This window comes from Telmatherina bonti, assembly GCF_933228915.1.
Source record: "Telmatherina bonti genome assembly, chromosome: 2".
In the NCBI taxonomy this organism is placed as follows: Eukaryota; Metazoa; Chordata; class Actinopteri; order Atheriniformes; family Telmatherinidae; genus Telmatherina; species Telmatherina bonti.
In genome coordinates this window covers 30213648-30227054 of record NC_136620.1, presented here as the reverse complement: position 1 = coordinate 30227054, position 13407 = coordinate 30213648, and the positions used below count along the sequence as shown (strand labels likewise).

General features: G+C 38.7%; 1 protein-coding gene across 2 annotated transcripts in view; it reads right to left on the bottom strand.

Annotated features, from left to right (window-relative positions):
• Positions 1 to 334: 334 nt before the first annotated feature.
• The window catches only part of frmd5a (FERM domain containing 5a), a gene marked incomplete at its 5' end in the record, with an annotated part of 55463 nt that continues 42390 nt past the window's right edge, over positions 335 to 13407 (bottom strand). For both annotated transcript variants that reach the window (XM_079253323.1, XM_079253324.1), the window contains 4 exons: positions 335 to 4973; positions 9813 to 9919; positions 10090 to 10158; positions 12628 to 12702. In XM_079253323.1, the coding sequence (XP_079109449.1) occupies positions 4387 to 4973; positions 9813 to 9919; positions 10090 to 10158; positions 12628 to 12702 (838 nt within the window). In that variant the 3' untranslated portion in view covers positions 335 to 4386. The remainder of the gene's footprint in view (positions 4974 to 9812; positions 9920 to 10089; positions 10159 to 12627; positions 12703 to 13407) is intronic.

Genomic DNA, 13407 nt, shown 5'->3' with positions numbered 1-13407 from the left:
TTTGTTTGGTAAAAAGCTGCTCTTTTACTACATTTCCCTGCTGCTGGCTGGGAATTTCTGTAAAGTGTTAATCTGTTATACCACAGCTGAAACTGCATAAAACTGTACTTTTAAGTTGTGTACATCGTTTGCATTGTATCTGTGCAGATTATACCTGCTGTAAAATGTCAGATATATTCGCTCTTACTGGAGCATGTGGGAGCCTTTTTTTCTATTTAATATTAAAGATATTTGCATTTTCATTCATGATTAATTCTCCTGTTTGTTGGCTGTTGCTACATTAGCCAGTCATGCTGAGACAAAACCACAAGGTGGAGCCACATCACTTGTTTTTATTTCAATTTATTTCAAGTTTGAATCAATTTTGTTTTTTATTTTGTTTCTTTTTTAATGGCACCAGTTTACAAGGGACGTTTGGAGGGAAACAGTATTCCATACTAATTTGTACAGAAGGTGGCTACAGTACAAACATAGGTTTGGAATGGATCAGACTAAACATGACATGGATTTGGCACATGGATTTATATAGATAAATAGGTATGTATATATAAATATATAGACTTGTATATTTAACATAATTGAACAGCAATGTCCATTCCAGGAATTAAATCAGGCAGACTAAATAACACCATTAAACATGGATATGTGTATGCAGTGTTGTGCATGGGTCTGAATGCTGGAACCAAATGTGGAGAAAATCTAGATTAAATCAAGATGTTTTCTGTTTGGTAAAGTTTCAGCTAAGTCCGTGGTGCACAGTGCAAAACGCATTAATAATTTTTAGGTGAGGTATGAAATAAGGTAGCCAAATGAGAATAAAATACTTTATTTGGTTATGTAACGCCTTAAACTGCATTAACTGAAACCTGTGGAATTTAGTTTCCAATTGTGTAACTGGGGTTATTTTAAGTTATCTGATTATTAAAATAAAAATTAAAAACGGGTAAAGTTTTAAAAGAATTAGTCAAACTAAAGGAGAAAAAAATAAGTTAACATAACTTGAAGCTGTTTACCATCAGATTTTGTCAATGAGTCCATCCCAGTTTCTGTACTTTGAAATGTCTCATTATAAATCTTCATCTTCCAGTGTACCACATATTAAAAATATCTGGAACTGTCTCTTGCTAAGAAAGAAATAAAGAATGGAAATAAAATGTAAATGTGACAGCAAAATGTAAAGGTTTGTAACAGGAAACCTCCCGAGACAAGGTAAGCAAGAGATTTTGGAAAATGTTTCCAGACACTGTTGTCCTTCTACGCTATGGAAAATAGATGTCTGTGTTTGAAGGAGACGTCTCCATTTCTTCATCTTTGACACTTTGGTAACTGTAGGTTAGAATCCAGGCACATGGAGCAATCTGTTACGTAAATAATGAACCAGCAAAGGAAACGACAGAACAAACACCCAAACAAGAGGTCTCTGACTGATTTTCTTCTTTATAAAGAATACAGTGGTAGCTGTGGTCACATTCCTGTAAGACTCGTCACAGCAGCAAATTGGCAAGTGTTTTTCTAGAAACATAGTGGACGCTTTTGACTCTTCGAACAGTATGTGTATATATATATATATAGATATATACATATCTATATATATAGATATATATATATATCTTCATAGACAGTTAATAAGTCACATATTTTTGCTCTCATACCTTGTTATTGCTCCTTGAATAATGTTGTCTTTAAAAAACTGTTGCATGTTCAGAGAGACCGCCGAAGCTACATAATGCTGTTAAGATGTCAAACACCTTTGCAAACAGACTATTACATGTCCAGCAACGCATCCTGGCTGGGCTGATGAGTCACGCTGACCTCAGTGAAAACATAATAAGTATCAAACATGAATGAACATCAAAAATGTTCATCCACCCACCCTGCACCACCACTTGTTGGGGGAACAATGTGCTCTATCTTCACATCTGCTGCTCACTGCATGTAAATGATTCTACCCCTATGCTGTGTGGATGACAGGCTTCTTGCCAGTGTAGCTCAGATGTGTTGATATTTCTTCTAACACAGTGCTGCATCCACAACTGATAACATTGGTTTTGAAAAATGCAATGAGCTTCAGGAGTGGGTCCAGCCACAACGCCGCCGTGCGTGCTACTCTGTGGACAGGACAAAAATTTCAACTCAGATTACAGAAGAGTGGGCAGAAAAGTAGCACCATCAGGCTTTCAGTGGAGCAGCTGCAGGGAGATGTGTTGGTGCAGAAAAAAACAAAAAAAAAAAAACAAAACAAAACAGAAACCTGTCTGTGAAGCCATTAGATGAATGACTCACAAAGTGCCACCATTCCCAGGTTGCATTTCAAACCGTCCAGTCTTCAGTCCCTCATGCCATTGTCCTGATTTTAATTTCCACAAACTTTAATCTGCTTCATCTAAACATCCATCACTATCACCTGAAATCTTGTCTTTCCTACACTCAGTCACATTAAAACTTGACACCTGCACTTTGTGCAGAAGGTAGAAACGCAATACAAAAAACAGACTTCACCCAGAATCCAGCTGTTATTACTCCCTGGAGCTTCAAGGCAGAAAGATGGAAGGGCAAATATCTCAGAATCATTTCTATGTGTTGTCCTTTAGTTTGCCAACGGTCCAAAACAGTAAAGACGTTTTTAAAAAGACATAAGAAGTCTCACACTGTAGCAGCTAAACCTAGCAGCAGTCAGTTTTATGCAGTAGATAAAATGCATTTATCAAGACAGCTGCCAGTCTATTCTGTCAGCTGATCATTTCAGCCCCAAGTTTGTCTTATTTACTGTCAAATAAATTTCAGCAGGATATTAAGCCATGAGTCAGGTGTTTTTGCTGGTTTCTTAATTATATCGGTCGATCAGCTCGCTCTTCAAGTAAAATAATATTTGAAAAAGTTCAAATGAAGATGTGATTGTTTGCCTTGCTGTAATAATATCTCCACATTTTTATTTGACACAAGTACATTTTGCTGATGATCATTAACAGCTATGTGTACACTGATTGTTGGCAGAGTGATGGGAGGTGTGATCTCTGGTGGGTGAATCTGGGTAAAAGCTGTTTTTCGACCTACTTCCACATTTCTGTAAATGCTTCTGACCTCACTTAAACACAGCACTAAAAAAGGTATAATTTAATCTTCGATAACAAAATAACATCTCAGTTCTGTTAAAATATACATGGAAAACCTGTCAATATATTTTAGGAAACAAACTAATTTGTACAAAAAGTACATCATTACTCTTATTCTAGCAGTAATATTGTATGATACATAAACCTAAGAGCAAGGTTGATAGGAAACCAAAATAAATCAAGCTCTTTATAGAAAGAAATTGACATTGATCGATCTTCAATTGGATGAAGAAAATTGCAAAGTAACTTATTTGGAGATAAAACGAAACAATTTAAAAAATGAGCACATTCAAAGCAAATCGTTATTAAATCCATATCAGCATTGCACGTCTATCTAAGCTATTATCTATTGGTGCCAGTGAATCATCATGAGCTTTTCTCTAACTGCATCAGATACTACTGGGACACATAACACTACCGGTTTATTTCACTTTATCCTTATAAAATGTTAGAAAAACTATGTGATCTTCATCAGCTGACATTGTATACTGCTGTATACTGAATTTCTAACAGTCAAAACAAAACATTTCCAAGCAGTCTTCAACATTTTTTTTTTTTTTTTTTAAAAGGCATTTGGTAATCACCCTGTCTTTTTCCAGTTTTATGCACCTTCTTTACTTTTCCCTTCAGGCTTTTCTGTTTTTCTTTTAATTAATTAATAAAAAAGGTTAAATCTGCTGTTTGTCTTCTGGTTGGGATGTATAAAAAGATACTGAATCCACTCAGACTTCCTCACAGCAGTTAGCCTTTTGACTCTTACGTAACGCACTTCCATCTGTTAAATACGAATCAACTTCCTTGATTACCATTCATCCACTCATCTCCTTCTCCTAATGCAGAAACATGTCTGAAAGCAATAAATAATGAATGAAGGCAACATCTGTTGCAATAAAATCTTCTGTTATACGAACTGCGTGAAATCCTTCAGTTCTTTCATTTACACTTTTAATATGAGAACATAAAATATTTGAAAATGAAATTTAAAAAAAGGATTTAAAAAAAAAAAAGAAAGAAAAATGTCTCCAGGCTTTGTTTGAAGAAAAGCAAAAAAAAAAAAAAAAAAAAGAACGTGAGGAGGTGGTTGTTGGAGTGTGGGGTAAATCAGAGAGAGATCCTGACCCGGTGTTACCAGCAGTGGTCCAAGCTGCATGTCTGCAGGAGCAGGATGAGAGAAGCTGGTTCATAGTTGGGACGATGCTGCCCTCCATCACTCCGGAGTCCTAACTGTCTTCTCAGACCCCCAAATAGGTTTACGGACACTACTGCCACACTCTCATTTGTCAATAAGTAATCCGCCCACCCAGCGGAGTTTGCAGGCAAACCATCGCCTGAGGGGACAAAAGTATTCATAGTGGAACTGCTCAAATTCAGGGGTCTGGCGAATATCACTTAAAAATGCAATGTCAAGGTCTGACTCGGTGAGGATGATGAGAAGGAGGAGCAAGACAAAGAGGAGTCCAATGGTCACAAGGAGCAAACGGAGGACACTTAAGACAAACTTATTCACCTGTTCCACTTCACTGAGGGCTGAGTCCCCCTCTGCACCCTCCTGTGCAGCTCTACTGTCCACACCGATATCACCCCCTTCCCCGTGCATAGGCGTTCCTGCCTCTGACTCCTTCTCCTCCTCAATGCTGCAGGGCGCACCGTTGATTTGACGTGAGACAGCCAGCTCCATGCCATGCTCAGCCACAGGTGTGGGAAGTACGCTGTCAGATGGACTGTAAGCGTCGTCTGAGATAACCGCCATCCCCTCGCTGGCATCTGTAACCTGGCTCCGGGAGCGTGGTATGAAGGAATCCCCATGGGACACTGAACGCACAGGTGTAGAGTGGGCACTGTCACGTAAGGACTCCAAACCTAGAGGAGGAATTCAGATAGGAAGAAAAGGATAGCACTGTTACACACATTGTACAGCTCAATCACAGAATACCAGTAAGATCTGATGCTCTGTCAAAATACAGAGTTACATCTTCAGCCAAACATTCAAGAGAGGAGTCAAAACTTAACAGTGGTTTAACCTGTTGGTACCCAACATCCCATGGGTGGGACATGACTAATAGATATGTATTTTCTCAGTCTCCCTTTCAAGTGTTTACACGTTATACAGCAGGGATCCCCAATCCTGGTCCTTGAGGGCCGGTGTCCAGTTTTCCATGCGTCCCTGCTGGAACAAACCTGATTCAAATCAATGTATATTTAGCTGGCGTGTGCAGAGCTTGTCTGAGTCTGAGGTGTGTTCCAGCAGGGACACTAAGAAAACCTGCAAGACACTGGCCCTCAAGGACCAGGACTGAGGATCCCTGTTATGCACCATGAGAAAGATACGAGTCTTGGACTTGTTAAAAGAGATGTTAAAAGAGAGTTTTTTTCCTTTCTGCTGTCGCCTTGTGCCCCAATAAGGATGGGGAATTGGGTCGAAGTCAAGATTTGATGTGATCTGTTGGCTTCCTTAGCAAGGCTGCTTAATTTGGCTTGAACTGATGTGTCTATAAAATGGTCCGAGATGAAATTGTTGGAAAGTGGACCTGTACAAATAAAACTGACTTGAATTCTTGAGATGTGAATGATGTGTGCCGTTCTAGTCTACAATCATAACTGTAAATTCAGTGAACATGTATTTCTGACCAGTCGTAAATGGAATTGATCAGTGATGCCATGCTGTACTTCAGTAGCAGAGGATACCTCAACAAACATGATCCTGTTACATCATCAAGGGTAAACATATTTCAGTAAAATAATTGCTCCACTAGAAATCATTTATCCATAAAAAACATTTTCTGTTGAAAATGGAATAATTTCAAGGGTTCATGAAGCTTCCTTGAAACAATCATCAAAGCGAGAAGCTTTTATTTCGATAAGAGGAGTGATCAGCCCCATTTTTATCTGATAATGAGACGGAGAGTGAAAGGAGCAGGCCTCATTGCACAATGTTCTCTATTAGAGATGGAGGTAATATGAAAAGTTATGTAATATGAACTGAACATAGAGATGTCATAAATCAGCATCAAGGCTACTCAGTATGGTAAAAATGGAGGTAAGTCTGTCATTATGCATTATAATGTCCACAATTCTGCAAACATCCATACTAATCATTACTCTGCATCCTACTCAGGTTCATATCTTAATTGTAACTAATCCTTATTTAAACCTAAATATGTAAAACAGAGATATGACTCAATGAGCTTATTTAAGTAAAATTACTCTTATTGCCTTTTTCATTTATATTTTCATCTGTTTTCCCATAAATAATAAATTAATAACAGCAAGTGACTGACATCATGAACAGAGACTTTGGATCGCAGCATACAACATATATATACTGCCTAAACTTTTATTATTGCAGGTGTATTACAAATAAAACATTTAGTTTATCATGGAGGTGTTGAGTAACAGCATGGGAGAGCTGAAAGCAGATATTATAGTTCGGCCTTGAACATAAATAATGAGCTGTAATTTAAATGTAGTCTTCAGAATGTTATTTGTATTATCATGGTTCTTTTATGTGAAGATAATTTGAATACTATTATCCTCAGTATGTAAATTAATGGTGGAGAATGTCTGTTCAAAAAGTACAAAACTGATTATAGGCATGAGTCATTGATGCTGTGCTTTTGCATTGGTCATTTGCGAAATATGTATTGTGGTTGCTTTCATTTGTGGCATCGTTACATTGGGTCCAAGATGTGAGTGCATTTGTAACAACACCTCTAAATAAATATGCTCACTTAAAAAGTAGAAAAAACTCGTGAAAATTTCTTGTTTCTAGTCAGACATTTTCTCCTCCTCTTAATTATCAGTGTTATTAAAATCATCTTGTTCTCTCTGCTATTGAACTGTTCTACAAAGACAACAGTTTTCTTCAATGACTGAATCATTGTATTACAAGACTTTGATTGCATGAAAACAGCCCCTCACGTGGACAGCACAGCACTCACAGGCACAGTAAATTAGTTCTGGTAAAAAGAGGTTCATACAACTGTATGTCCAGCAAAGGTCTGTTACAAAGTGCAGACACACAGTCTCCACTTTGATAGTTGCAACCTGATCATGTTTTCCCCAGAGTCAAACAGCCATCACACAGAACACACGAGCTGATGAGAAGACTATGATCACAAATGGAAGGACACCTCCACGAACACAAGAGGCAACGTACAATACACACTGCGATCAAGAGTACTTGCTGGGTCATAAAAATCAGACTTAGCAATGAAATTATCAGCATCCTGTTTTGTTTTTTGTTTTTTTTTTAATCTACAAGTACTTTCTAGGTGCTCATCTAAAAAACCAGATATTGCATCACTTCATCCTACTGTCAGTGTTAATGTTCATTTAAAACTATGTCAAAGTTTTGTAAAAGGGGATCTCTTTAGTTTAAACTTGATCTTTTTGAAGTACATGAATGAATATTTTTCAGTAATTTGTGATGAAACTGAGCAGCATCATTCATTCATTAATCAGAAGTATAATCAGAAATGGTTTAAATGAAATAGGTAAGTGACCCTTTAGCAGATAATCTGGTGGTAGTTTTAACATTGTAAACTTGAGTAAGGTTTTATAAGATGTTGGTGCATACACCCATGTGCTCACGTACAGAAGTGAGGGCAGGATTTGAAACATCCTGACAAAACAACAGACAAAGAAGCCAAATAAATGAAAGTGTATTGTAAGCAATGTAAGACTGAGTGGAATAACAATGTGTTTAGGGGGTATCTGTGTAACTATTACACTATGTGTACATCTCCACATCAAATGATCAGATAGTCCTTTTAGTCTGACCTGCTTTTCATTTTATCTAACAAATTCTAGATGCCTAAAAAGCTAATTATCCAAGTCCATGTCTGCCTAAAACCATTCAGCAAATTTTAAAGGCACGATCGAGATACAGCTGAAAATCAATTCTGCAAAAGACAGAACAGTACAGTGCACGAGAGACACTCTAGTGTACATGTCATTGAAGATGAGCAATGGTCGAGTACATTGCTGACGGTATCACATTCTCCAGAGAGTAAAACCAGCAGCATTACACCTTCACTATAAAGAGAAAGGATAAAATTCCGTTTTTGATGAGGAAGTAAGTCATGGAAATGACTTTTTACTTTTTTTGCTGGTAAAGTTTGAGAGAATATGCTGAGCACCTAAGCTTCTGCTGACATGACACCGTATCAAGTGAAAAGAAGAAGGCATTAAGGCTGGATGGGTGTCAGCAGCCATCTCTGATGCAAACTGCTTCTGTTTATGCTGAGTTTTCAATCCAAACGTCAAACCAGAAGCAGAGAAATGTATTTAATATATTTAAATATTCTATAACCAGAGCAAAAGTGTTATTTAAAAAAAAACAAAACAAGAAAAATACAACTTTAACAGAAATGAATACATCAAATGAGCAAACTGGGCCCTTAATAATATTATATCGGGAACCAAATATAACATAAATGAATCACCCTTCAATTTAAATCAGCCAAACCAAACAAATCAAGAGTAAATTCCAGAAAACAGCTGTTCAATAATCAGGAAACAAAGACACCCACAGGCATGGCACTGTTCCTTCTCTGAACAATACGCTGATAGATAAGCAAGAAACTTATGTAAAACTGTCTGGGTCTTGGGTTTCTCTTTCTCTAGCTCTGTGATAAGTTTACCTGAAGTGCTGCTGGGCAGTGAAGCGCTAAGAGGAGGGCTGATGCTGGCTGGCTCCTGCTGCCCTGTCAGGGCAGGATAGAGAGGTAGAACGCCCAGGGCCTTGCCCAGCATGCGAGGCCCCAGGCTCAGCACGCGAACCTTCACATCCCGGTAGCAGTGATTGATCATACGCAGGTGGACGTTCACCCGAGTAGTGATGCGGATGAGACACTTCACCATGGCTGCAACATGTACGTGCCTATCCTGTCCTTATGGTCCCTTTTCAGAGTCCAGGCCACAAGTTTATGGCTTTCTTTCCAATTGCAGAGGTGAAACAGGGAGGTTTCTGCAAGCAGTGCTATGACCACCAGCACTGGCCTCCTAGTTTGGCCCCACCCAGGCCAGTGACATACATGGAGCAGAAGACCCTGGCTATTTTCAGCTCGGGTATTAATACCACTTTAAGACACCCAGTCAGCACACTTTGGGGGTGGGAAAGTCTTGTGGCTCTCCTGAACACACAGCAAAGAACTCTAAATATACACAATCCACCTGCTACTGACCTCCATTTCTCTCTCTGCACAGAGTGCAAACGTGTACAGCAGTGTTACTGGATGTTGCTGTTTTACCTGAGTCCACTGCATGCCTGCCGTGTCCACCTCACTACCAGGAGCACTGGCACCCCCTGTTTTAGGCCAGAAGCCCGGAAACAGGCTGAAGAAGTCACTTTGGCCGCCAGAATGTCCACACAACATAAACCAATACACATCTCTGAAATGACCAGTTGAAGTGAGGCAAACCGACTGACAAACCCTTCAGTCAGCCCTCCTGACACAAACTCAGTCACATGGTTCCAGTTTCAGCTCGTGTATTTCAGAGTTAGTTTGTTTTCTCAATTCTTAAAAATCTGATGCATAGCCATTTAAAATTTGGTGTCAACCAGACCACTTTTGCTGTTACGCTTTAAAAATAGGCACATCTCAGTGCAATCCTGTTTCATTTGTAGCAATAAACTGCATGAAATGCATTTTACAACTCTGAGCTTCCTGTGTGAAGGAGCTCCAGCTAATTTCTTACCCTCCATGATAGATATGTGTACAGCTCTCCGACGAGTGCGTGGTACACTGCTAAGTCGAGGCCCGTGGGTGATGGATGGACAACTTCTGCTGGGAACAAGACCAGCCCTGAAAAGACAAAAACAGTCACAAATATCACTGTACTGAGCTGTGAGCAAAGGTTAAGTCAGCAGGTACTGCTAATATACACATATCAGCAGCAGTTTGGTGCCTAAGAAAATGAAGGAAAACTAAATTCAGATCAAACATTCTGGCCTCTCCTGAGTTTACAACTCTACCTGTGTATTTCTGGAGGTTCACGTTTGATTTTGGCACTCTGCTCCATCACCTCTTTAGCCACTCGTCCACTGTTGTAAAGCACAGAGATGATGCTCAGGATGAGTTCCACATACACACACAACCACACACCATGGTCTCACCCAGTGCTATGAAATCCATCACTGCAGTGGATGAGCACAGTACACGAGCGTCATGATTGGATTAACCTGGTGAATTCAGCTCTGAGTAACTGAATTACCACCAGTCAGACAAATACAAACTCAGACTCGCGGACAAATAGCTCAAAACAATGTTCATGGTTTGCCCTTCAAAAATAAACTCAGCCGTGAGCCAACTTGGCCGATGAGATGCGACATCAGTGGATGTGTTAATAGGCTGCATCATTATTATTTGGGGGGAAAAAACTATTGTGTTGTAAAATTTGATTATATTCTTTCATTGAAAAACATTTTATTTATCTACAGAAACAAAACCCAATAACAGCTTTTCAAAAACTGAAAAATAAACTTTTTAGCAATCCCATATAAAAAGGTTGGAAGATTGTGTATAAAATAAATAAGAAAATAATTAAATGAGTTGCAAATAACCTTTAATAACTATTCTGACCCTTAAGCTTATTTTACTTAAAATATTTTTTGTTTTTTTGTTTTTTTAAGGCAAATGACTTCATCTCTGCAACCACAACATGTATTTAAATACTTTTGACATTATGATAAAGGGAAGACTTGTGAGATTTAACAAAAACTTGATTTTCCTACTCATTATGGACAAATGTAAAGAAACAAAGTCCAGTACAACACAGGCTTCTAAGGGAGGAAAACACCATGAATGTACTTGCTTTTTAGACCAATAAACATGGCAACTTTAAAGGTTATTATTAATTGGTTTTAGTTTCAATCCTCAGACTTTACAATTTGTCAAACTGATCACAATTTGCAGCATGAAAAGGTGTAGCATTCATTTCTGAGAACATATAAATGAGAGGCAGCCATGATAATTATGCATAAGTGTAGTTAAAAACAAGCATATTTTCATTCTAAAGCTGAAAATCAAGGCTGCTCCAACAAGAAAAGGACATGAACCTTAAGCAGTAAGTGAAAACTGTTTTGGACGTCAGTGTTACACTGGTCTCCACTCAGTCACAGGATAGATTTTCAAACCCCTGCTGATTGTTGACAAACCCCAGAAATGATTTAGGACCAGAATCTGTGATATGTTCAGAGAATATAAACCAAGCAGAGCTCTTTGATCCAAAGACTCAGATCAACTAGTCCAGACCAGAGTCCAGACTAAACATGGAGAAGCAGTATTTAGTTGTTATGCTGCAAACATGTGGAACAAGCTCCTAGCAGAGACTAAACTCTCAGTTTCTCATGCACCTACGCACAACATATGGACAGTAACTTTGAATTAATCTTGCTTTAAAATATTTTAAAATCATTTATTATTTTATTGTGATTTTGCTATTTGTTGTTGCCTTTTGTGCTTTTTTTTTTTTATTTTTATTTTTTACACCATCTGCTTTTAATGTGTCATGTAAAGCACTTAGTCTTGTACATGAAATGTGCTATACAAATAAACTTGCCTTGCCTTGTGTTGGCAATACGTATAAACACATTTTGCAAACATTGTGGGAATGTTAACCTGAATGACAAGGTAATTATTGATAATACATTTGTTTTCTACACAACTGAAAGTATTTACTTGTTTCAACAATCACTCAGAGACAAGCAGCTACATTTAGCGGGAGTTTGAATTTACCGTCCTCCATGCAGTTCACATTTTCTGTATGAAGAAAAGCCGGCAGCAGGTTATCTTCAGGTGCATCAGTGTACAAGTGTGTAAGTATCATTACCTTTCTAGATATTTACAGTGGGATATTTTCTGCCTTTTATCATTTTACCACACTTCCCACATCTGAGCCTATTGACACAATTTGCAGCGTTGCACCTCTACAGGGGATGGCTCTATGAATCAAACAACTGCCTGCTCTAATATTTGCGATGGGGGTTCCTTTATATTTTTTTATGTTGCCATGCTTGAAAACTTAGAGTGTTTTTCAAAGTTTTCTGTATTTAGGAGTTGTGGTAGCTTCACACCTAACAACTAGTGTCACTATCGTCATATCCCAAGCTCTTCAGCATGCCTCCAGGACTTAAACCAATCAGAATGCATTACCCCAATATTCCCTCTCTCTATGTACCAAACACTAGGATTTTAAATGACTGGGAATGCCAAGTCCATTTTAATTGAAAATAGTACAAAGATTAAAGCTATGATTTGTCACACTACAATTTTACAATAGATACAAAGTGACAGTGCCTCATGTCATCAGTCCCCTTTATTTCCCCCTCTGTGTCCTCTGTCCTGTGAAGTGTCAGTCTTCTCCTCCAGGCAGAAGTAGGCTGACATTCCAGCACAGAAGGCCAGGAGGCCAGGTCTTCTGGGAACACTTCTCTCCGCTTCCAGCTGGGGTTTTTTTTGCAGTGTCCTCCCCTCCCTTGTCATCAGTCATACTGCCTCGCCGTGTACTCTACCTGTAGCGGAAACGGCTGCCCTTGAAGAACAAGTTGCTGCTGGACACTGTGCGAACCTGGCTTGACTTCTCAAGCCTGTTGGAAGGGGAAAACAACACGATGGTGAAGTTAAAAGCATTAGAATAAAGCTCACAGGAAGAAAAATGTATTCTTTGAGCTTCTTGCAGAATATGGCCCTTATAAGATAACACTGAGTAACTGTATTTCACCTTAAGAACAAGTCAGAAACTTGGATCAAACACCCTGCAGTTAAATAATTCATGTACTCGCCTTGGACTATAGGCACTGCATCCTCAACACAACTCCATACAGTATTCAATATGTTTACACTGTCATCGTCAGTGAGATATTAAAGATTAATGTTTCATTTTGCAGGCGAGGGATACTTGTGCTTCATCATTGTCATGCACACGCTTGCATTTTAGTCTGTAAACTTTCTTCTCCAGTAAAATCTTAACAAGTAGGAAGATGATTAAATACAATAAGTTTAGTAATTTATTATAATTCTTTTTTCCCTATAATCTTGTCACTCTCTCACAGACTCTTCATTGCCTGTGCCATTATTGCTGCACCACATTCAGTCACTGAGTTCATGTCTTCTTTTTTAATCATCTTCCCCGAGCTGAAGGGAGCCGAGGAGACCTAAGTTATTATTCATAGCTGAGGCAGGGGAGCTATATCTCAGAAGGAGAGCTGAAGTGCTTGCAGTCTCGTGCCGTGTGCAGTCATTCACTAAAGGTCAGCGGCAGCTCACACCTCTTTTCCTGCTGATAAACACCC